The sequence below is a fragment of the Oncorhynchus masou genome, chromosome 22 (genome assembly GCF_036934945.1).
Source record: "Oncorhynchus masou masou isolate Uvic2021 chromosome 22, UVic_Omas_1.1, whole genome shotgun sequence".
Lineage (NCBI taxonomy): Eukaryota > Metazoa > Chordata > Actinopteri > Salmoniformes > Salmonidae > Oncorhynchus > Oncorhynchus masou.
The window spans coordinates 35,972,386-35,998,942 of record NC_088233.1 but is presented as its reverse complement, the minus strand read 5'-3'; the positions used below and the strand labels follow the sequence as shown (position 1 = coordinate 35,998,942).

At 43.2% G+C, this 26,557-nt stretch overlaps 1 protein-coding gene across 1 annotated transcript; it reads right to left on the bottom strand.

The window, feature by feature from the left end:
* Positions 1 to 82: 82 nt before the first annotated feature.
* On the bottom strand, positions 83 to 26,557 carry LOC135509407 (copine-2-like). The gene is made up of 16 exons (XM_064930046.1): positions 26,364 to 26,557; positions 21,434 to 21,636; positions 19,798 to 19,977; positions 19,585 to 19,659; positions 19,181 to 19,252; positions 18,900 to 18,983; positions 18,618 to 18,707; positions 18,345 to 18,443; positions 15,244 to 15,330; positions 14,690 to 14,749; positions 9,157 to 9,290; positions 8,633 to 8,687; positions 7,548 to 7,599; positions 7,199 to 7,332; positions 1,383 to 1,619; positions 83 to 593 (listed from the first exon to the last, which is right to left on the bottom strand). Exons 2-16 carry the CDS (start codon positions 21,605 to 21,607, stop codon positions 486 to 488), a joined length of 1,641 nt encoding a protein of 546 aa, XP_064786118.1. The 5' UTR covers positions 21,608 to 21,636; positions 26,364 to 26,557; the 3' UTR covers positions 83 to 485.

Here is a 26,557-nt window from a genome sequence, read left to right as displayed (position 1 = left end):
GTCACATATTACAATTTCTCTCGAACATGGCCATTATGTTGGCTCGACATTATGTTCCAGTCAAACACAGTGCACTGCACAGTGACATTTATGTAAGTTTATTTACCTGAGTGGTAACATAAATACATGGTGAACCTTATAAAAACAATTACAACACCTTCAAGGTACAAGTACAACAAATTACAATTCAATGCATAAAAGATACATAAGAACTTTTCATAAACATTTCCTTTTCAAAACATAGAATATTGTATAAATTTACATTCAGTATACAGTATAGACATTTCTAAAATTCCCTTTCCTTTCAGGGGACTGCAAAGTAGTGTTCTTTAACACATTTTCCTCCTCCACAAAGTCTTGCTTTAAGATGGCAAAAAAAAATCTGATAAATACATATGGAAAAAAAAAACTTTTCATGCACATTGTTTTTTGTAAACAGTGAGTAGATATTTGCAACATGCATGATTAACCAAGGCCTTGGGCTTTCACTCCAATGCTGTGTTGCTAGGCGACAGGTTCCTCTGTTTGAAATACTGTGTGACCTGTTGCGGCAGCTCAGCCAACACTGATTTGGCTAAAGTTTCCTTTGGAGCCTGTGAGAACATGACAGGAAAATAAAAGTCACATTAGAGATCTCTAAAAGTCAATGATTTTAAAATAATAATGCATTCGAATCAACTTTCATCCAGTAAACGTTTTGGGAAGTAAACCTTTTTACTGGATCATTCCATATACTCTGTATTAAAGATTTTTTCATTTCCTGCAGATGGATTGAAGCTACAGATTGCCCACTCCCACACCCACTCCCAATGCTGTTTACATATGTGATTGAAATAAATCCATTACAGCAAGCATCATCTCTAATTTGTCTAGCAACAACAACCTGTCGTGGTTTTAACATAGCGATATAACAGTCCTTTTTTTCCTGATCTTGTCCACATTCTGATTGTACCCACATTTTTAGACAAGTCTAGACAATTAAAAGATGAAATGTGATCTGATTGTGATCAGGTCTTCCTGACCACCTCCGGAATAGTCAGACACGCAGATGTCTGGATAGCTTACAAGTGTAGACAGATCTGGACAGTTTAACCATTTAAATCACAATTATCCCACCACCTAACAATCATTGACAGGTGATGCCATTGACTTATGGCATCAATATGTGTCTTAAAATAAATATTACTTTGAAAGAATATCTGTCAAATACCTTTCATACAGTGAGGGACCAGGATAACTGGTCACAATGCGGACACAGTGGACAGATAAGAGACCCTTTTAACTACCATGTGTTGAAGCACGGCTACACTGTGGGTACAGTCAGAATGTGGGAATTTATACAATCCTTTTGTTTCACCCTATTAAACATGTGAGACACTCACATTTCGGAAGTCCCTGAAGGGAACAAACTGCACGATGTCTCTGACTGCCTCCTCTCCTGTGTAAGAGCGTAACACGCTGCTGTCCCCATCCAGAAACTCCATGGCAGCAAAGTCTGCATTGCCCACTCCAATAATGATGATTGACATGGGGAGTTTGGCTGCCTGAACAATGGCGTGGCGGGTCTCATCCATGTCACTGATCACCCCATCTGTGATGATCAGCAGAGTGAAGTATTGCTGCAGGGGGAGAAAGAGAGAGATGGGTGGAGAGAAGGGGTGATTCATAGACAAATCCACTCAAAACATATTTTTTGATGTATTTTATTTTATTAGTCTACTGTTGGTACAGTCCCAGAATGTGTTGCATATCAGCAGTCAAGTTGTCAAGATATGGGACTTTCAAGAAGCAAAGTGTCACCAGCCACATCATGGAAACTTGCCTGCTGCCAGGCAAAACATTCTGGGACTTTATTATCTGTGTGTAACGGGTGTGAAACGGCTAGCTTAGTTAGCGGTGCGCGCTAGATAGCGTTTCAATCGGTGACGTCACTTGCTCTGAGACCTTGAAGTAGTAGTTCCCCTTGCTCTGCAAGGACCGCGGCTTTTGTGGAGCGATGGGTAACGATGCTTGGTGGGTGACTGTTGTTGATGTGTGCAGAGGGTCCCTGGTTCGCGCCCGGGTATGGGCGAGGGGACAGTCTAAAGTTATACTGTTACATGTGGATTTTTCTTTTAAGCTTCGGGGATGATGCGAAGGAGACTTGAAGGTGAATATAATCACGTAGGGACAGAGCAGAAAAGTTTGTTTAGACAGAAATGACATTTATCCAAAATATATTAAACTGTTCCGTTAAGCCACATGGACTACAGACCGGAATCAGTATGATGGCTACATCTCCGAAGTGACACTGGTGCTGGAATAACAAACTAGGGCTAGATTCAATCGTTATCGCAGGAGTATGGCGGAAGACCCTCGTTATAACTCGGTTGAAGTCTTTCGGGAAGACTGCATGCACGGTAAATACTGCAAATGTCGGCTCAATCGAAAATTACCTTCAAATATGTATGCGGATCCTCCGCGATACGGATTGAATCATGCCCTTAATATTAAGGCAATTAATATCAAAGCTCCATGTCCTCATTGTAGACACACATGTATTTAAAAGCTTTTGATGTACATTAACTCAAAACACCTTAGAAGAACACAGGCAGATTACTGATGATTGCATTACATGGTGGAGAAATTGTTGTACACAGGGAGAGGGAAGATGAGAGACAAGATGAGAAGGAGAAAGCAGGAGCTTTAATACTATCCCATTCCGCTCCTGCAAAACAGGAGGGTGGGGGAAGGAGGATTTTATATAGTCACGCAATCCCTGTCTCCTGTTCTTTCTGCTGCAGTTTGCTGATAGTCATATTTAGCATGGAGATTTACATTTGCTCAGTGTGGCATCATAATGAAATCTTCTTCCAGCTGTATGGCTGGTTAGAGAGCAGACAGCAGCACAGTCACACTGAATTATCACACACGACCTGGAGAATTAACTGACTGGAGCCCAAAAAGACCCACTCCCACAAGCACAAATGTCAAAGGCTGTTCTGGTCTTAAGGGATCAACAGATTTCTTAATCATACCACAGCGCGCAGCCAAAAGCAGTAACAGCATGTCTATCACGCCCTGACCTTAGAGAGCCTTTTTATTTCTCTATTTGGTTAGGTCAGGGTGTGATTTGGGTGGGCATTCTAGTTTGTCTATTTCTTTGTTGGCCGGGTATGGTTCCCAATCAGAGGCAGCTGTCTATCGTTGTCTCTGATTGGGGATCATACTTAGGCAGCCCTTTTTCCCACCTTCAGTTATGGGATCTTGTCTTTTATAGTTGTTGTTTAGCGCTACAGAGCTTTATGTTCGTTGCGTGTTTTGTTGTTTTTTGGTGTCATTTGAAAATAAAGAAAAAATATATGCCTACCACGCTGCACCTTGGTCTCCTTCTAACAACGGACGCAACAATGTCTGTCAGTGTAAAGCTATGGTCTATTTCGTCCTGTGGGTTTATTATGGCCAGATCGGAGAGAGCAGCACTTGTGCAGGATGAGAGGGCCTCTAGCTGCTTCTCCAAACACAACCTACTGATGCAAGACCCTCAGCAGTTCCCACGTTCCATGCTCATCTCTATGTAGAGCACTTCAAACATGCCCCCCCCCCCCCCAACTGTGCCTCTCTCTTCCAACCCACTGCGGCTTTCTGTTCTCAAAAGGAAACAAAGAAATCTGACTGACATCAAATGCCCTGGTAATCATCCAAATGGGAGGGCTAGACCTATGTTAATAAAATAATGTTGTTGTTTTTTCCCGTCTCTGGTCATTGTCAGTGTCCAGTGCACTAACTGACAGACCACACAAACATGTCCCTCTGGGTGAGAAAAGCTCCATTACTGCTTGGCTAGGTTTTGCTTTAAGTGTGGAATAAAGCCATTGAGGCATAAAGTGTGGAATACACACATTCGGAGGCCAGGATTAACTCTCCTGGCCTTCTGGCATGGTTGATGTGATGCTGTGATGCTGAGACATCAAGCCCTGCGGGCCAATGTGTCACAGCACCCCAACGTCCTCACACTTAGCAGGGGCTAAGAAAAAAGCTGGGGCTGACTTATTTTCATCCTCTTCTCTCTCTCTCTCTCTCACACACACACACACACACACACACACACACACACACACACACACACACACACACACACACACACACACACACACACACACACACACACACACACACACACACACACACACACACACACACACACACACACACACACACACTCTACATTCATACAGAAGCACATACATGCACACACACACACACACACACACTCTACATTCATACAGAAGCACATACATGCACACATTCGCTGTTTCAATCGCACTCAACATGCACAAAAATATATGTGCTTTTACTCACTCAGAGACATACAGACAGGTATAAGTTGACAAGTTCACAAACACAGCAACACACACACGGCTTGGCTGTTGTCTTTACTAACTGCTCTCCAGTAATCTCTGTAGTCTTGTCAGTAGCTTCCTCCCACACAAACACAGTCCCTCAGATATGCTAGCTGTTGTGACCCCTTGCTCTTGCCTGCTTCTCGTCAGATGGGCCACCAGAGCTGACCTGTGTTTGATAAAAGCACCCTTTCCCCTGCTGTGGACACTGTGAAGTCTGCTCATTTAATGTACTTTAACAGGCCTGCTCATTAGCACATCATTACCTAAAGGGACAGAGACAGACACAGCTACCTCAGCCGATTTCCACACACACACACACACACACACACACACACACACACACACACACACACACACACACACACACACACACACACACACACACACACACACACACACACACACACACACACACACACACACACACACACACACACACACACACACACACACACACACACACACACACACACACACACACACACACACACACACAATCATTTTCCAAGCCCAGGGACAGACATCTACAGTGCCTAGCAGGTGATTTGTGAGTGCATACGCGCACACACATCAAGGTATTTATCTCTTTCATTTCCTAAACCTTGTGAAGTGAACACAATAACTCATTTGTCTTGTTTTTTACAGTAAACATACCAGCAAATTGCAGTAAAATTATCCTTGGTCTCTCTCTAGTTCTCTCTTGTTTCACTCATATTCTCTGGGGTGACAGGGTGCAATTAGGGACAAAAAGCTTACAGGAGCCTAAAGAATAATTAATAATAAGTTATTACTTCCTCCAAACCCACATGCTGTGTACATCTGAATGTGAAGCCAGGAAACAGAAGGTCCAAAGAGAGGTCTGGACTGTATTTTCACTATTTTCAGGGCATAAGAATGTTATCTATATTCTTAATTGGGACATTCTGTCCTGGTCTGTCTTCCTACCCTGGAGGAAAATACTTCCTCATTCTAGGCTGTTCACACACTTAGAAAAAGGGTTCCAAAATGGTTCTGCGGCTATCCTCATAGGAGAACCCTTTTTGGTTCCAGGTAGAATTAATTTGGGTTCCATGTAGAATGCTCTGTGGAAAGGGTTCTACGTGGAGCCCAAATGGGTAATACCTGGAACCAAAAGGGGTTCCTCAAATGGTTCTCCTATCGGGGCAGCCCAAAAATGCTTTTTAGTTCTAGATAGCACCTTTTTTTCTGAAAGTGTAGAGTTGCTGACACATCCTTGCGGTCACATTCTCCAGTACTGCATCTCTGTCAAGAGTCAGATCCCTCTCCCGTCACAGAGCAGAGACAGAGAGAGAGACCATTCTGTTGGACTGCAAAGAAAAAAGACCTTGAGGCCACGCCTCATTAGTCATTAAAACCAATGAACAACAGGTGAAAAGAGGGAACATTTGTTCACTGAATCACCTTCTATAAATAACTACAGATGTGGGATCTTAATTTGAGCCAGTTTGCTACAGCAGGAAAATAATCCTGCAGCAACAGGAATTGTGAATTATTATGTGGATAAATAATTAATGGACATTTTTGTAGGGGTTGATCCATTTTTCAAAAATCAAGTGTGAAATTTCAAAGTGGAAATTCAAGTGGAAATTGTGGAAATTACAAACTTCAGAAGCCTTTTTAAACTTTAAATACACTACAAGGTATTTAATTTTCTGCATTGCAGGAAAGTTCCCCTGCAACAGGGGGAATCAAAATATCTTCCTACATCTGTATAATTGAAAGGGGATTTTAATGGCTGCTGTCCTCTTCTCTCCTCTGGGCTGGTAATAAGAGCAGAGAGAAATTGTGAGCGCTGTTCAAAATGCCTCTGCAGACTTTGAACTGACAACTAGAAGCAAAGTTTTCTCACAAAGCAATTAGGATCTCTGTTAGTGCTGGATCCAACACACACACACACACACACACACACACACACACACACACACACACACACACACACACACACACACACACACACACACACACACACACACACACACACAAAACACACATAACACACATACACAGCTTGCTGATAGGCCCATGAGAAAAGCAGTAAGGGGACTCATTATTTTCTGATTACAGCATACTGAGCAGCTCCGAGAGGAACAGACCAGTCTGAGAGACACAGGAAAGAATTGTTCTTAAAGGGAAAGCTGTCCAACGGGCTGAATTCTTTTCATTGTAACTGTGATGACTCCACCAATAAGCTGGAGTCTGTAATGTCTCATTATGCATGAGCGGTAGAGTACAGAGCACTACTGTTGTAAAAACAGGGATGAGTGGAAAGTGTTTGAATAGGGTGCGTGTAGAGTAGATTATGTAGTAAATACTCCAGCTATTTTCCATATTGTTAGATATGGCTTTTGAGTTGCTTCAGCTGTGGTGAGGGTATGTTTTCCATGTCAACTTCTATAAAAACCTCTACCCCGGATCAAGAAGATGTCATGTAAGGACTCAGTGGTAATACCTTTCCAACCATGTGAATGTTTAACGGTTCTGTGACTTCAGGAGCTCTGGGTTACAGTTGGAAACCTATCACATGGTCAGCCTGTGTGCTACCATAACTGGCCACTCGGGCAGTGGAACAGTGCTCGTGTTTACTACAAAGTGCACCAACCTCTAAAGTAAATAAGTATTGGTAATGTGGGGGGGATTTACATGTCATTTAGAACTGGTAATGTTGACTCATACTAATGACATGAGTTTGGATGGCCATCTTAAACAGCACAATGACACATTCAATAGAATGAAAATGGATAAACAATGAAACAATGAAAGTAGTGGTCCTAATAGGGCTAACGAGCACTTACCGCAGCAGTCTCCTGTTGCAGGGCCTGGGTGGCGAAGCGGGCCACATGGGTGATGATGGGGGAGAAGTTGGTTGGGCCGTAGAAGCGGATATGAGGCAGGCAGGCAGAGTAGGCCTGGGCAATCCCCTCCACACCTGGCCACAGGAAACAGGAAACCCACATGGAAACCATGTCATGGAAAATGCTTGACAGCAAACTCAGACTCAACGCAGAGGATTTTAGTATGGTGCTTCTCTAATACATTAGACAGAAGTCCAACTCCATTGAAAAAGCAAGAAACCAACTCTGGTAAGTACAGCCTGTAGTAAGGTTATAAATAGGAGTTACAGATAACATGGTAGTTGCTCACCTTGGCAGAATGGATTGGTCGGGTCAAAGTTGATGGCAAATTCATGAGATACCTGCAGGTTCAGGAGACAAAGAAACTCAGGTGCAGAAATGGAAAATTCAGAATGTCCAATGGCTGTGAGAGGGACAGTAGAGGAATGCGGGTGCAGTAGAAATATGAATTTGCATTGTTTAATTGTAACTGGTGGGAAAAGTAATGAATTGTGTATGTGATCAAATTGTATAATTATCCCCTCCCCCAACCCTGTTTCTGTCACTTTATCTATTCTATTTAGCTTTCCTTCTTGACAATTCCATTACATACATTCCCATCCCTGCAGTGCCCTTTCATTCCCATCCCTGCAGTGCCCTTTCATTCCCATCCCTGCAGTGCCCTTTCATTCCTATCCCTGCAGTGCCCTTTCATTCCCATCCCTGCAGTGCCCTTTCATTCCCATCACTGCAGTGCCCTTTCATTCCCATCACTGCAGTGCCCTTTCATTCCCATCCCTGCAGTGCCCTTTCATTCCCATCCCTGCAGTGCCCTTTCATTCCCATCCCTGCAGTGCCCTTCATTCCCATCACTGCAGTGCCCTTCATTCCCATCCCTGCAGTGCCCTTTCATTCCCATCCCTGCAGTGCCCTTCATTCCCATCACTGCAGTGCCCTTCATTCCCAACCCTGCAGTGCCCTTTCATTCCCATCACTGCAGTGCCCTTTCATTCCCATCACTGCAGTGCCCTTCATTCCCATTTTTTCAACCTCTTGCTCTCTCCTTCCTCTCGTTTTCTCAGACCACAGATGGGTTAAACCTCCCTAAATGCTTCCCATACAGTATCTGAAAGCAGGGCTAAATATTCTGTCTATTTCTGTTGCTCATCCTCCTCTTCCCTTTGTCCTTTACATCAGTGCAGTGCCATGGCAACCCAGATGGGACGACAGTTGTATAATCATTGGATTATGCATGTATTATACATACTCTTTATCTCCGTGATTGCACTCTCTTCCAGTCGCCCTCTTCTCTTTAACACTCCTTTGGCTCTACTTCTATCATATGTAGTGTGCTGTGAAGACACACACTCGCATACAGACAGTACATACACTTACCTTCCAGTCTGGAGGGAGTTGAGCCCCAAATCCCAGAGCAGGAAACATTTTGTCACTGAGGAAGTATTGCAACAGATTGGCAGTGTTGAGCTACTTCATCAAAATTCAACATACAATTTTGCATTACTGAATGTTGCAATACACTTGGGTTGGTACTTTATCATAAACAATTAAACCTACCTACAGGACCCTATTAAACCTAGGGTCCTGTGTGGCTCAGTCGGTAGAGCATGGCGCTTGCAACGCCAAGCGTTTCGATCATACCCATATGTAAAAGTAGTGGCCCCAGCCGACTTGTAAGTCGCTTTGGACAAAAGCGTCTGCTAAATGGGATATTACTACCCACACAATCTGATATTTTGAAGTGACATAAAGAATATGACTGAGGAGACACATAATTAGAAGAGTTGAAGGGACCTTTTTGTTACTTAAGACTGAGGTATTATGAAAACTATGATACTCTATGTATCTGTGATGTGATCATATTGAGTCCTGTCATTAGTGTTTACTATAACGGGACTCACGTGTCATAGTCCTGGATGATCTGGCCCACAGCCAGGATGGCGGACAGGTACTCGTTGCTGCCCAGAGGATTGATGTAGTGAAGAGAGGAGGGCTCCCGAGGGTTCCCATTAGATGCTGTGAAGTCAATGCCAACCTGCAGGAATAGCAAGAAAGGAGACAGACATGCTCACAAACACAAACAAAGCCTATAAATCGGTTCAAAATATGAACGGATGTGGAACGTATAAATAGATTCCGGCCTTATTTCAGGATCCTGTCCTCAGGAAAAGAGCCTTCATTCAGAAGGTTACAATATAAACATGCTAATGAGTTCATAGATGACAACTGACAAGCCCTCCCTGAAGCGGCGAGTACAAGCGTTCACGTAGAAACAAGCCCACATCCTCATGCAGTCCATGTTACTGCCTCTAACCCACAATCACATCAAGGTGCATGGTTGCTACTCACCTGTGGCTGACAACTGGACAGCTTCCCTTGTTCAATAGATGGACAGAAAGATAATGAGAGAGAGGGTGCGAGAGAGAGAGAGAGGGTGCGAGAGAGAGAGAGAGAGAGAGAGCGAGGGTGCGAGAGAGAGAGAGAGGGTGCGAGAGAGAGAGAGAGAGAGAGAGAGAGAGAGAGAGAGAGAGAGAGAGGAGATAGATAGATAGATAGATAGATAGATAGATAGATAGATAGATAGATAGATAGATAGAAAGATAATTTGACCCCAATAACTACCGTGGGATATGCGTCAACAGCAACCTTGGGAAATCCATACAACAGATCATGTATTCACCCTGCACACCCTAATTGACAATCAAACAAACCAAAACAAAGGCAAAGTCTTCTCATGTTTTGTTGATTTCAAAAAAGCCTTCGACTCAATTTGGCATGAGGGTCTGCTATACAAATTGATGGAAAGTGGTGTTGGGGGTAAAACATACGACATTATAAAATCCATGTACACAAACAACAAGTGTGCGGTTAAAATTGGCAAAAAAACACACATTTCTTCCCACAGGGCCGTGGGGTGAGACAGGGATGCAGCTTAAGCCCCACCCTCTTTAACATATATATCAACGAATTGGCGCGAGCACTAGAAAAGTCTGCAGCACCTGGTCTCACCCTACTAGAATCTGAAGTCAAATGTCTACTGTTTGCTGATGATCTGGTGCTTCTGTCACCAACCAAGGAGGGCCTACAGCAGCACCTAGATATTCTGCACAGATTCTGCCAGACCTGGGCCCTGACAGTAAATCTCAGTAAGACCAAAATAATCGTGTTCCAAAAAAGGTTCAGTCGCCAGGACCACAAATACAAATTCCATCTAGACACCATTGTCCTAGAGCACACAAAAAAACTACACATACCTTGGCCTAAACATCAGCGCCACAGGTAACTCCCACAAAGCTGTGAACTATCTGAGAGACAAGGCAAGAAGGGCATTCTATGCCATCAAAAGGAACATAAAATTCAACATACCAATTAGAATCTGGCAAAAAATACTCGAATCAGTCATAGAGCCCATTGCCCTTTATGGTTGTGAGGTCTGGGGTCCGCTCACCAACTAAGATTTCATAAAATGGGACAAACACCAAATTAAGACTCGACATGCAGAATACTGCAAAAATATCCTCTGTGTACAACGTAGAACACCAAATAATGCATGCAGAGCAGAATTAGGCCCATACCCACTAATTATCAAAATCCAGAAAGGAGATATTAAATTCTACAACCACCTAAAAGTAAGCGATTCCCAAACCTTCCATAACAAAGCCATCACCTACAGAGAGATGAACCTGGAGAAGAGTCCCCTAAGCAAGCTGGTCCTGGGGCTCAGTTCACAAATACAAACACACCCCACAGAGCCCCAGGACAGCAGCACAATTAGACCCAATCAAATCATGAGAAAACAAAAAGATAATTACTTGATATATTCGACCCAATCAAAGAATACCTGACCACTGTGACTGACCCAAACTTAAGGAAAACTTTGACTATGTACAGACTCAGTGAGCATAGCCTTGCTATTGAGAAAGGCTGCCGTAGGCAGAAATGGCTCTCAAGAGAAGACAGGCTATGTGCACACTGCCCACAAAATGAGGTGGAAACTGAGCTGCACTTCCTAACCTTCTGTCCAATGTATGACCATATTAGAGACACATATTTCCCTCAGATTACACAGATCCACAAAGAATTCAAAAACAAACCCAATTCTGATAAACTCTCATATCTACTGGGTGAAATACCACAGTGTGCAATCACAGCAGCAAGATTTGTAACCTGTTGCCACAAGAAAAGGGCAACCAGTGAAGAACAAACACCATTGTAAATACAACCCATATTTATGCTTATTTATTTTCCCTTGTGTACCCTTAACAATTTGTACATCGTTACAACACTGTATATATACGTAATATGACATTTGTAATGTCTTTGTATTTCACTTTTGTATATTATCTACCTCACTTGCTTTGGCAATGTTAACACATGTTTCCCATGCCAATAAAGCCCCTTGAATTGAATTGAATAGATAGATAGATAGATCACATCTTCAGCTTTAACTCCCTTTAGTACAGATGAAGTACCACACTGTTTCTTAAACATATCTCTAACCCTTTGTTACACTCTTAGACTATCCAGAACCTAAAAGGGTTCTCCTATGGGGACAGCTGAAGAACCCTTTTGGAACCCTTTTCTTCTAAAAGTGTAGGGCTTCCGAAATAACTGGTGGTGAGGTAACAAGCTAATGTACAATCAGATGACCTCATAGATGAACACTGTTCTACTGAGAAGTGCTCCCCACAGCAGGCCTGACTTTTAGGCTGGTTTGACCAGTGTGGTAATGCTGCTTTTATTACAATGTTATAAATATTGTGCTATATAGTCAAGAAGGTTTTTCCTGCAACTACCACAAACACTATTTTCTTCAGTTCCAGTCAATATAAGCAGTGCTCCTCATCTGCATCTCTGTAGAGACGATTTCCCTCGAACAGATTAGCATTAGATGCATGCTAAGTAGAATTGAATTCCGTGGAACAGAGAGAGAGAGAGCCCTGGGTCTCTCACAAAAGAAAACAGATTAAGAGAACTGCAGCAAGCAGGATTTAGATTCACATTTCTTCCTAAACACCAATCTCAACTCAATTATAACATGCAGGTATAATATCCACAAAGCACACATGGTTGAACTATTTCAATATTTGAATTATCATAGTGGATTAAGGTAATAGTGTTATAATCTTAATGGGGGTTTGAACACATAAAAAAAATAAGGATATACATCATTTGACCCAGTAGAAATAGGAGTATCTCCTCTTTTAAAATCAGATAAATTTAATAGAACTGTCAGGAATCATTGCACATTTCCTAGGCTTTAGAAAATGTAAACTAAAAAACAAAATCTTATGGATACAGCACAAACACAAAGAAAATGTAAACTAAAAAACAAAATCTTATGGATACAGTACAAACACAAATTCCATTGGTCTCTCAAGGGTGTCCTATAAGATGTAGCCACCTAAAGCCAAACCATCAAGGTATGTCTTTCCAGTCATACCCCTATATTGTTTTCTGTCTCTCTCTCTCTTTCATTCCTGCAAAGACAGTCTCCTCTGGCACAAAACACAGTAACTATGGAAACACAAATGTTATATTTGCGTATAAAAAAAATCTGACAATAACATTGGGATAAAATAATTGGTTGAAAAGGACCTCACATAAACCTGCTCATCAGAACAATGTCTGTGGTCCACAACCACAACTAGTCACATACAGGTAACTAAATAGTTGTGTCAAGATGGAAGAAGTTAATATTGCCATTCAGGGAATAATACAAAAACAGGTAAAGTTATTTTGTGGCTACAAAGTATCTACAGAATATGGGCATTAAAAGTCTACATCTTGGTATGTTGTAAAGTATCTACAGAATATGGGCATTAAAAGTCTACATCTTGGTATGTTGTAAAGTATCTACAGAATATGGGCATTAAAAGTCTACATCTTGGTATGTTGTAAAGTATCTACAGTATGCAACAACATGTCATCATGGTGGTAACAGTTGTTTTTACAAGTTTCTAAACCCTGGGTGCTGAGAACATAGATGAAACACATCTTTTTGCAGAACAAAGGGCACAGTTCCTCTGAGTATTCCACTGTAGCACGGATACGTAAGTAGTGGAGGTGTAAAGTGTTTCAGCACCATTGGAGATATATACCCTGGCTGGCCAATAACGAAGCACTGCTGACACAAAGGTGTGACATCACCAGGGACGCACAATGTTTCACCCATTAGCCTGAGCCAAAAATAGACCAATGATGATTTTATCCTACTACAGAGAATTCTGAACCTACCATGTTTCCAAAGATGTACAGTACTGTAAGGTGCATTTAATGAATGAAGTAGCATATGCAAGTGGTTTATGTTCAAATAAAATAAACGTTAAGTTATTAAAATATACACCACCAATTTTTAAAGAAAATTACATTTTTTTTGTCCATTAAAATAACATCAAATTGACGAGAAATAGAGTGTAAACATGCGGTCGGGCATTAGATGTGGCAACTCTCTCTCTCTCTCTCTCTCTCTCTCTCTCTCTCTCTCTCTCTCTCTCTCTCTCTCTCTCTCTTTTCTCTCACTCTCTCTCTCTCTCTCTCTCTCTCTTGTTTGTAAGTGAACGCTTGTACTTGCCAATTAGCATGTTTATATTGTAACCTTCTGGTGTTTTGTGGGTACTATTTAATGAAGCTGCCAGTTGAGGACTTGTGAGGCGTCTGTTTTTCAAACTAGACACTCTAATGTACTTGTCCTCTTGCTCAGTTGTGCACCGGGGCCTCCCACTCCTCTTTCTATTCTGGTTAGAGCCAGTTTGCGCTGTTCTGTGAAGGGAGTAGTACACAGCGTTCATGTCAGCCTTCATTTCTCAGAACAAGAATAGACTGACGAGTTTCAGAAGATGGTTCTTAGTTGCTGGCCATTTTGAGCCTGTAATCAAACCCACAAATGCTTATGCTCCAGATACTCAACTAGTCTAAACAAGGCCAGTTTTATTGCTTCTTTAATCAGACAACAGTTTTCAGCTGTGCTAGCACAATTGAAAAGGGTTTTCTAATGATCAATTAGCCTTTTAAAATGATAAACTTGGATTAGCTAACACAACTGATAATGGGCCTCTGTACACCTATGTAGATATTCCATTAAAAATCTGCCATTTCCAGCTACAATAGTCATTTACAAACATTAATAATGTTTACACTGTATTTACAATGTATTTCTGATCAATTTGATGTTATTTTAACAGACAAAACATGTAATTTTCTTTTAAAAAAATGACATTTCTAAGTGACCCCAGACTAACAAAGGTATTTGTTAGTATGTGTGCGTACATACAGTTATGTGTCATTTTACATATTGGAGTTCATTGCCAGAGGTAGGTGGATGTCTGAGTTACTGTAGGTGGGTGGCAGAGACGGTTGAGAGTAGGAGTAAAGGGTCAGAGTTTTCAGGTAGAGTGGGAGACACACTGAGTTGAGTGATGACCTCATACTCACAGTGAACATGATCTGGCATCCACCTAAAATATAGTCCAGGAAGGTATAGTCCCTTTCAACCTGAGGAGACATTATTCAAACATGATTCAAACTCTGTTCATACTATTCCATACTCAAGCAAGTTCAAATTGTTTTTCCTATGGATAAATAATTGGAGGAGGCACGGCAGTGGCACTTTGATAGGACTGAGTCATCTCCATATTCAGTAATTGGCTGCCTGAACAAAGGTGATTACTGCAGGCAGAACCGTGGTGGACTGTGTGAGACTGACAGGTGTTTTGTGCTGATATTAATACATGAATACAGGGATTCGGAGCCATTACTCTAAACCCTGCCTGAAGCAAAGCCACATTACAGGCATTTTGTTTCTTAATAAAAAATACTATTATGAACAAAAATTCATTAGCTGTGTGCATAACGCTTTATTTTGGATTCATAATACATTTAAAGCTGTTTCCTTTTAGACTTAATAGGCCTTTTTGTGATTTCCATAATGGATTGACTAATTAAGAGGCATAGTGTATATCTATTAGTCTCTGCATGTCTTGGTTCACCTTGCATGACTTCAGAATGATGATTCCAGAGTTTTTGTAGCTCTTTTTCTTCTTCTGTTTTTTCGGATTAATGCATTCAAATTCGACCTGGTGGAAAGGAACACTAAGTGAAAAATTACAACTAAGACCCATCTGCACACCCACACAATTTACACTCATTCTCACACCAGCTCTATTTGCATTTCTGCCATTAGCAAATGACACAAGGTTTTCAGGAAGAAGTTGGCAGGCAAAAACTGAAGTAAAATGTAACTTCCTACTTCTCTCACCAGGTGTTACCAAGCTGTAAAATAAAGTGTTACCCAACATCCCTTAGTGAGGTTAAAACAGGCAGTAGATTGAATTGGTGTTAGTAAATAAACACCTGTGAATATCCAAATGAACGGGCATCCTCCATTCAGAAATGGTGAGCTATATTAGGTGCATTGAGACTGTAGTGTCTTAAGTGAGTCATTCACTCACAGTGAGGAGTGCATTGAGATTGGAGACATTTGTCACGCCCTGACCGTAGAGATCCTTTAAATTCTTTATTTGGTTGGTCAGGGTGTGACTAGGGTGGGAAATCTATGTTTATATTTCTTTGTTGGCCGAGTATGGTTCCCAATCAGAGGCAGCTGTCTATCGTTGTCTCTGATTGGGGATCATACTTAGGCAGCCCTTTTTCCCACCTTCTGTTGTGGGATCTTGTCTTTGTGTGTTGCATGTGTTCCACTCCTAGCGTTACGTTCGCTGAGTTGTTTATTGTTTTTTGGTCGAACATTAAAATTAAAGAAAATGTACGCCTACCACGCTGCACCTTGGTCTTTACTTAACGACGGACGTTACAGAAGATCCCACCACCAACGGACTAAGCAGCGTGGTGAGGAGGACTGGACCTGGGAGGAAATCCTGGAGGGAGCAGGACCCTGGATGCAGGCCAGGGAGTATCGCCGTCCGAAGGAGCAGATGGAGGCAGCGACGTTACGGCAACGTTACGAGGAGTTAAACCAACAAAGCGAGCACGAGAGGCAGCCCCCAAAAAATTTGGAGGGGGCACAACATTTTGGGGGGGGGGGGGCACAAGGGGAGATTGGCAGAGTCAGGGTTCAGACCTGAGCCAACTCCCCGTGCTTACCGTGGGAAGCGAGTGACCGGTCAAGCATCGTGTTATCCGTTTCTGCGCACCATGCCTTCAGTGCGCATCCACAGCCCGGTGCACTCTGTGCAAGCTCCCCGCAGTTGCCGTGCTAGAGTGGGCATTCAGCCAGGACGGATTTGCATGAAGCATCCCGTGATGATCCATGGCACGAAGCCTCCAGTGATGATACATGGCCCGGAGCCTCCAGTGATGATCCATGGCACAAAGCCTCCAGTGATGATCCATGGCCCGGAGCCTCCAGTGATGATCCATGGCACGAAGCCTCCAGTGATGATACATGGCCCGGAGCCTCCAGTGATGATCCATGGCACAAAGCCTCCAGTGATGATCCATGGCCCGGAGCCTCCAGTGATGATCCATGGCACGAAGCCTCCAGTGATGATCCATGGCCCGGAGCCTCCAGTGATGATCCATGGCACGAAGCCTCCAGTGATGATCCTGGCCTCCGGTGCGTATCTTCGGCCCAGGATATCCTGCGCCAGTTCTACGCACGGTATTCCCAGTTCGCCAGCACAACCCAGTGTGGCCGGTGCCAGCTCCCCGCACTTGCCTTGCTACAGGTGGGATTCAGCCAGGACGCGTTGTGCCAGCTCTACGCTCCAGACCTCCAGTGCGCCTCCAAGGCCCAGCATATCCTGCGCCGGCTCTATGCACTATGCCTCCAGTGCGCCTTCATAGCCCAGTGTGTCTCGTGCCAGCTCTCCACACTCACCAATCTAAAGTGGGTATCCAGTAGGACGCGTTGTGGCAGCTCCCCGCACCAGGCTTCCAGTACGTCTCCTCAGTACGGTGAGACCTGTTCCGGCTCCACGTACGAAGCCTCCAGTGATGATCCATGGCCTGGAGCCTGTAGTGATGATCCATGGCTCAAGCCTCCAGTGATGATCCATGGCCTGGAGCCTGTAGTGATGATCTATGGCACGAAGCCTCCAGTGATAATCCATGGCCCGGAGCCTGTAGTGGTAATCCATGGCACGAAGCCTCCAGTGATAATCCATGGCCCGGAGCCTGTATTGATGATCCATGGCAAGGAGCCTCCAGTGACGGTCCGCAGTCCGGAGCCTCCGGTGACGATCCGCAGTCCGGGCCTCCGGCGACGAGCCGCAGTCCGGAGCCTCCGGCAAGGATCTGCAGTCCGGAGCCTCCGGCGACAGTCTGCAGTCCGGAGCCTCCGGCGACGGTCCGCAGTCCGGAGCCTCCGGCGACGGTCCGCAGTCCGGAGCCTCTGGCGACGGTCCGCAGTCCGGAGCTACTGGCGACGGTCCGCAGTCCGGAGCCTCCAACGACGATCTGCAGTTCGGAGCCTCGGGCGATGATCTGCGGTCCGGTTCCTCCGGCAACGATTCACGGTCTGGAGTCTCCGGCGACGATCCATGGTCCGGTTCCACAGAAGCGGAGGCATCAGCATAGGGAGCGGTGGCTACGTCCCAAACCGGAGCCGACACCGAGGGTAGATGCCCACCCGGAGCCTCCCCTATAGGTTAAGGTTTGCGGCCGGGAATCCGCACCTTTGGGGGGGGGGGGTACTGTCACGCCCTGAACGTAGAGATACTTTAAATTCTCTATTTGGTAGGTCAGGGTGTGACTAAAGTGGGAAATTTATGTTTATACTTCTTTGTTGGCAGAAAATGGTTCCCAATCAGAGGCAGCTGTCTATCATTATCTCTGATTGGGGATCATACTTAGGCAGCCCTTTTTCCCACCTTCTGTTGTGGGATCTTGTCTTTATGTGTTGCATGTGTTCCACTCCTAGCTTTACGTTCGTTGAGTTGTTTATTGTTTTTTGGTGGAACATTTCAAATGAAAGAAAATGTACGCCTACCACGCTGCACCTTGGTCTTCATTTATTGATGGATGTTACAACAATGTGAAAATGGTCTTAGATCCACATCAAAGCATGACTAACCCATACAGAACAAACTCCCATAGATAAACAGGAACATATCTAAAATACATCCCTCACCTCCAGTGAATTCTGGGCTTCACTCATCTTGGTGACAGTGGTCTGAAACTCTCCAATGAAGTCATGACTTCCGTCGTTATCGTAATCATAGCACAGTACCTGCAATATGAGACAACCCACAGGAAGGACAAAAAGATCAGAACATTCTGTAATACCACAAGAAATCACTTAAAATGTATTTGGCTTTTTTACATATATTAAAGGGGATTCCCTCGCTAACATTTTCATGCCATCGTCCTCATATTAATGCACATGTTGGTAAACCTCACTTACCTTGATGCTCCTGTCTATGTCCCCATCACAGAGGGAGATGAGTGGTACTGTGAAGGGCTTCCACACCGGGTCCAGAGTGTTCTTTATCACCTGCAGCCCAAAAACAGCTACAGAGATACAACTTCTTCCATCTCATTTGGAACTCAGAAGCTAGGTCAATCCAGTTAACTTATTACCAGGTGGTAATACACCTTGTTTAGCGATATAATACACTTAGTTCTACAGTGATGACATTCAAATAGTCTAAACAGCCACCCCTAACCAACTACCGAACCAACTCACCTCTGTCCTGTGGACCAACATCCATTTCCCATCATCCCCTTGCTTGTGGAACTCTAGGTAAGGGTCTGATTTACCAAAGAAATCCTGCAAAACAAAGCAATCTTGTTTGACAATGACCCACATAGCTGCCGGCATACCACGATGAAGACTTTGAGAGGGCATTGTTGCTGTTTCATGAGTATTGTCTTGATTGACAAAATCATATTGTTGTTCCAAATATTACGTAAGAACTTCTTAACAATGATGATAATATGGTACTACGTGGGCAGTTAGACTCTTACCTTCTTGTCAAGCTTTCTCCCATACAAGGTCAGTGTGATTACTCTATTGTCTGACAGCTCCAACGCAGTTATCTGTACACAAGAGAAACCGTTAATGTATTGTATCCAGTGTAAAACTGTACCATGTTACAGATCGTGTGTGTGTGTGTATGTGTGTGTGTATGTGTGTGTGTGTGTGTGTGTGTGTGTGTGTGTGTGTGTGTGTGTGTGTGTGTGTGTGTGTGTGTGTGTGTGTGTGTGTGTGTGTGTGTGTGTGTGTGTGTGTGTGTGTGTGTGTGTGTGTGTGTGTGTGTGTGTGTGTGTGTGTGTGAGAGTGTGTGTGTGTGTGTGTGTGTGTGTATGGACATGTCTTTATTTCTTGGACCGCTCTGTGGGTATGAGTTGTGCATGCATGATGTTCTCACTGTGATGGTTCCTTTCCCAGCTGGCTTGCCATTGGCCAAGGTCAGTGACCGGTGAAGTTTCTTATTGGACACAATCTAAAGGTAACAGACCAGAGAGAGAAGTGAGTGAGGGGTGAAAATGCCCACCTGCAAATAAACATAACAAACAGGTGATAAACAGACGCAGAAAGTGGTCACAGACAGACTCTAAGAACAGTGTGACAGGTAGCATACCACCCCCAGTGTACAGATGTACTCTCCCAGGAAGTCATGCTCATACAGCTGGCTGCTGCACTTGTCCTCATCAAACAGGGCAAACTTGAGCTTCTGGACCTCCTCAAAATGGTAGTCCACCTTAAATTTCACCCCAAACACTGGATTCAGGTTATTTACCGCAGTCTCTGTTCGACCAATCTGAAAATGATACACAGGAATATGATTTTGTCTAACAGGTACTGTATTCATACACACAGACGTGCCAACACCGAGTACACAGAGTGGAGCACAAGAGGTTGGTGGCACCTCAATTGGGGAGGATGGGCTCGTGGTAATGACTGGAGCGGAATTGGTGGAATGGTGTCAAATCATCAATCACATGGGTTCCATGTGTTTGATGCCATTCCATTTACTCCATTTCAGCCATTATTATGAGCCGTCCTGCCCTCAGCAGCCTCGACTGGATTGGAGGTGGACATGTGGGGGGGTGTAAGGTTGAAAAGGCCTTATTCATGTGAAAGATAAACCTCGCTGGTGGTGACTAACACAGTGTATGTGTGACTCACTGATAGAATATTCACATAGTCCTCGACCCCTATTGTGCTCTCATCTCTGAGTCTAAACTGGCGCAAACTGTACATTCCAACGCTGCTCTGTCTGTTTGACTGGAACCCCTCGCCTCTGTGTCTCTCCCAGCATCTTCTCTGACTGTTACCTCCCTCCCCTTTCTGTGCTATCACACTTCCCTCTTTACCCCCACAGCACAGATGGCTCCTCTACCCAGAGTGAACCCTTCTCTCATGCCGAGACAGACAAGAAGAAAAGCCCTTCCCTTTAAAAACCCTTCACTCCTCTATTTTTCTCTGCGTTTTGTTTCATATAGCTTTGGAATGTATGTGTATAGTTGTGTGTTTCATGTGCTGAAGCTTTCATCATCATCCAAAGAGAAACCATTGTCAGGATGACTACATGCTCAGTGAGTTTTAAGAGATTAAATGTTACACCTCTGGAACAGCAGAAATCCTTCGAGGTACATTTTACATATAGGCTCCTCATTTTCAAATCCCACTTGGTATTTTCCATGTCCCTTCCCTGTTTGTCTGTACGTTCCATTCCTCATGACTCTTTCCACTCTCTTTCCACGCATCAAGAACATCATGACTCCTTTGTTTCCGTCCAAATTTCCATGGTAACTGCAGCAACCGCTTTGCTGGTTTCATGTTGGAGCCTGCCCTGTTGACCGACAGCCCAAGCCTGCAGCGATCACACTTAGCCTGCTTCAACACAACAGTAACCAGGCAGGCATGTCTTTCCCTGGCAAGGAGAGGGCATCCGGAGCACACACAGATCCACACTCCTCAAGACACCATGGCTTCCATGGATTGATGTTTCTCCATTGTACATTGATAACACTGTGTGTTATTGCGAACTTGGCGAGCATCAATCGATAAAACATTGAGAGCAATCAACAGTCAGAGGATATTTATTCATGATTATTTCACCCTCTCAGGTGGTTTACTTCACCACTTTATTCAACCCCTACAATCCTTCATTCCTTCTACTTTTCCAACAGTCATTTCTCCTTTTCTCTTCCTTTATAATTGATCCCCTCGACCTTTCCCAGACTTGCCCATCCCTCCTCTCCCCTCCTCACCTCAACCCAGTTGTTGTCCACCTCGTGGAAGAGCACTAAGAAGGGGTCAGACTTGGAGGCCACGTCTCTGTCCAGCAGGTTGCCACAGCACACGGACAGCTCCACCCTAGTGACGCAATTCTGGGGAACCATGGCTGGCCCAGAGTCAGGCCCCGTGCCAAGCGTGTAGGCCATGCTCGCAGCAGTGTCAGCCCTCCCACAGCCTAGGAACACACACAGCACAGAGAAACACCACTATGAATGACATTACTGTAGCATGGAGCATTCTGTAGAGACTGACAGATTCAAAATAAGATAGAGAGATACACAAAAACATAAGAATGTTTAATGCAGGGCGGTTAATGACAGAATTTGGGACCTATCATAAATTCTCATATTCCAAATTCAATAGAACATAAAACACATATTTGATCCATGTACCGTATTCAGAGAGTTGAATGAATCAATTCAGCTGCATGAAGAACAAAGGTCCGGGTCGCATGCAGAATAAGTGATCAACAGGGGTCCTTCTTGTGTCATATGAGAGAATAAAAGCTGTACTCTGTCAAACATTCATGCACAGGTAATGTAATGTAAGGACATGAGGAGTGTGGTAAGGGCTCTTGTTGCTAAGATACTGATGTGCCATTGTGTAAGACCCTCCCTCCACTGCTGGTGCTAGTGGAACCAGAGTATAGGAAATGGATTATAATACCAACAGATCACAGATGTAGGACTGCATACAGTGCATTTGGGAAGTATTCAGACCCTTTGACTTTTTCCACATTTTGTTACGTGTCTTATTCTATAGTGGATTCAATTGTTTTTTCCCTCATCAATCTACACAGAATTTCCCATAATGACAAAGCAAATTATACATTTATTTAAAAAAATAAAAAACAGAAATATCACATTGACATACTTTAAGTACCCATTACTTTGTTGAAGCACCTTTGGCACCATTTACAGCCTCGAGTCTTCTTGGGTATGACAATACATTCATGGCACAACTGTATATGAGGAGTTTCTCCCAGTCTTCTCTGCAGATCCTCTCAAGCTCTGTCAGGTTAGATGGGGAGCGTCGCTGCACAGCTATTTTCAGGTCTCTCCAGAGATGTTTGATCAGGTTCAAGTCCGGGCTCTGGCTGGGCCACTCAAGGACATTCAGAGACTTGTCCCGAAGCCACTCCTGCGTTGTCTTGGCTGTGTACTTAGGGTCGTTGTCCTTTTGTAAGGTGAACCTTCGCCCCCAGTCTGAGGTCCCGAGTGCTCATCAAGGATCTCTCTGTACTTTGCTCCATTCATCTTTCCCTCAATCCTGACTAGTCTCACAGTCCCTGTGGCTGAAAAACATCCCCACAGCATGATGGTTTCCTCCAGAAGTGACGCTTGGCATTCATAACATCTTGGTTTCATCAGACCAGAGAATCTTGTTTCTCATGGTCCGAGAGTCCTTTAGGTACCTTTTGGCAAACTCCAAGCGAGCTGTCATGTGTCTTTTACTGAGGAGTGGCTTCGGTCTGGTCACTCCACCATAAAGGCCTGATTGGTGGATTGCTGCAGAGATGGTTGTCCTTCTGGAAGGTTCTCCCATCTCCATAGAGCAACTCTGGAGCTGTTAGAGTGACCATCGGGTTATTGGTCACCTCCCTGACCAAGACCCTTCTCCCCCGATTTCTCAGTGTTGCCGGGTGGCCAGCTCTAGGAAGAGTCTTGGTGTTTCCAAACTTCTTCCATTTAAGAATGACGGAGGCCACTGTGTTGTTGGGGACCTTCAATGCTGCAGACATTTTTTGGTACGGTTCCCCAGATCTGTGCCTCGAAACAATCCTGTCTCAGAGCTTTACAGACCTTTCCTTTGACCTCATAGCTTAGTTTTTGCTCTGACAGGCACTGTCAAATGTGGGACCTTATATAGACAGGTGTGTGCCTTTCCAAATCATGCCCAATCAATTAAGTTGATCAAACATCTCAAGGATGATCAATGGAAACAGGATGCACCTGAGTTCAATTTTGAGTTTCATAGCAAAGAGTCTGAATACTTATGTAAATAAGGTATTTCTGTTTTTATTTTTAATAAATTTGCACAAATATCAAAAAAACTGTTTTCACTTTGTGGTATTGCGTGTAGATTGACGAGAACATTTTTTCTCCATTGTAGAACAAGGCTGTAACATAATAAAATGTGGAAAAAGTGAAGGGGTCTGCATACTTTCCGAATGCACTTGTATGTTATACCATAAGTAATGAACTGAAGTAATGCATTGTAAGATTATAATGAACACTGAAAATAAAAAAATAAAACCAAAATGCGCATTTTTTCTACATTGTCATTTTCTGATAAGTTTAATGGACTGTTAAATGTAGGCGCCGTATATGGGGCTCTCTATGACACTCGTTCCATCTAAAGGTCGTATATGAGGCTCTCTATGATGCTCTTTCCATCTAAAGGTCATATATGAGGCTCTCTATGACGCTCGTTCCATCTAAAGGTCATATATGAGGCTCTCTATGACGCTCGTTCTATCTAAAGGTCATATATGAGGCTCTCTATGATGCTCGTTTAATCTAAAGGTCATATATGAGGCTCTCTATGACGCTCGTTCCATCTAAAGGTCATATATGAGGCTCTCTATGATGCTCGTTTAATCTAAAGGTCATATATGAGGCTCTCTATGACGCTCGTTCCATCTAAAGGTCGTATATGGGGCTCTTTTTGACACTCGTTCCATCTAAAGGTCGTATATGGGGCTCTCTATGATGCTCGTTCCATCTAAAGGTCGTATATGGGGCTCTTTATGACACTCATTCCATCTAAAGGTCATATATGGGGCTCTTTAAGACACTCATTCCATCTAAAGGTCATATATGGGGCTCTTTATGACACTCATTCCATCTAAAGGTCATATATGGGGCTCTTTAAGACACTCATTCCATCTAAAGGTCATATATGGGGCTCTTTATGACACTCATTCCATCTAAAGGTCATATATGGGGCTCTTTAAGACACTCATTCCATCTAAAGGTCATATATGGGGCTCTTTATGACACTCATTCCATCTAAAGGTCATATATGGGGCTCTTTATGACACTCATTCCATCTAAAGGTCATATATGGGGCTCTTTATGACACTCATTCCATCTAAAGGTCATATATGGGGCTCTTTATGACACTCATTCCATCTAAAGGTCATATATGGGGCTCTTTAAGACACTCATTCCATCTAAAGGTCATATATGGGGCTCTTTATGACACTCATTCCATCTAAAGGTCATATATGGGGCTCTTTATGACACTCATTCCATCTAAAGGTCATATATGGGGCTCTTTAAGACACTCGTTCCATTGAAAGGTTCAACCAAAGCAAAAGTGTACAATGGGAGCATACTGAAGTGTACAGCATCATAAACACATCACACACTTCCAACCAAATCATAAGCATCTTCATGGATGGATGGATTCGCAAGAAAGTGTACAAAAGTAAAGTATCATATTCTCAATTGCTTGTATAATGTAAACAGTTAAATGTTGTTTTGGTATCAGCAAACATATTATACAGAAGACATCAGCATAGTCTTGCTCACATACCAAAACTAATGAGGATGATAACCCACTCCATATCCCCAAACAGCCCCTCAGGCTCAGTCCATTCAACATTACAGTCACTGGAGTTAACACATTCTTCACACCTAAGGCAAAGCTCTGGCCAAAGTACGATACACATGGGGGTAGTAGAAAATGGGGAAAGACTACAGGATCTGAATTAGTGACTAGAGTCTCGAACTGTCTCAGTGACTTGAATTCTAAATAAATAATGCCACACACTGTAGGCGTATTGAAGTTCAAATAAAATCTTTGATACTTTAACCTATTAGTTTACATTTTGCCATGTATGTCGCTGAATATTCCATTATATAATCACACACTGAAAACTGACTTGAGCATAGTAGGCTACCTAAAAGACCCAAGTTACAGACCCAAGTCACCACCCTCAGTCAGTATCATGTTGTTCTCCTCTTTGTGTTCAGTGTGGTGGAAGGAAGTGACCTCACAGATAAATACAGGTCTAGTTGTCTGCAAACATAAAAGGACCCCTCAGATGCCCCTTGTGCTGTTCTAATCAGCAGGAAAACTTTTCTCAGTCCATTGATTCAGATGGTAAAAATATTAAAATGGGTATTGGGCCAGTAACTAGGGACTTTATCTTGGTCAAATGGTCCAGGCTAAATCAATACATATAGATGCGCATAGATCTATCAAGGTGCCTAACAATCAAGACAATTGTCAACCCAAGCTGAAAATTGCATTCCCATCTTCACTAATCTCAGTGCTGAAGGACTAGACGGACTGCATCATCTCATCTACAGTGAGAGCAAATGTCACTTGAGAATACTTATGGGGGTGGGTGAGAATTTTGATGTTTGTGTACTATGGAAATTCGAAACATTTCAAAATAGACTTTAACTACCAACAAAAGGGATGAGCACAGGTAAATCCAGAGAAAGATGGAGCAAATATAGATACAGAAAGAGAGAGTACATGTCCCTTTTTAATAGACAGATAAGAGTGAACCAGAGAAGTAAAGACATGAGTCTCAGAGGAGACCGACATTTCTACTTTAGAACTAGTGACAACTGACTCGGTTTCCTCTTGTGGTTGACAGCTTGAGCTTTGTGCTTTCTTTTCACATTAACATTTGACATATCCTGTGTGCCACCATAAACATTTGCATCAGTTTGCAATTTCAGGAAGCAGTACATTGAACATTAAAATTACAATCAATCAATATCCCAAATACACTGACAATATTTCAGTCAGCACACATTGGAACACATTGCATTTTTTATTAAAAGAGACATTTACTTAATTGACATGTTTCGAGACATAATATATGAATATCGTTAAATCGCATAGGATAAAAAATACACAAGTGTCCCAATATTCACTTACCTTGTTAAATGTGTTTTTTTACTAATACTCTTCTCTGAAGAACGCTTCCTCTTGATAACTTTAACACTTTTCTTTCTATGCACAAATTGACGTTATTTTCATGATGTCCAAAACATATAATCAAGGGAATACAAATTGTTGTGGTTGGCAGCGAGGGGAGGTCATTCTGGTCTGTGACAGTCTCTCGCCGAGTG

What these genes read in the sequence shown, in the direction of transcription:
- LOC135509407 (XM_064930046.1), bottom strand. Translation starts at nt 21,607, where the DNA reads ATGGCCTACACGCTTGGCACGGGGCCTGACTCTGGGCCAGCCATGGTT. An exon ending in TGGACAACAACTGGGTTGAG is followed by an intron (nt 19,978 to 21,433) that starts GTGAGGAGGGGA and finishes TATCATTTTCAG; the next exon opens with ATTGGTCGAACAGAGACTGC. An exon ending in AACTCCCTCCAGACTGGAAG is followed by an intron (nt 7,600 to 8,632) that starts GTAAGTGTATGT and finishes CTGAACCTGCAG; the next exon opens with GTATCTCATGAATTTGCCAT.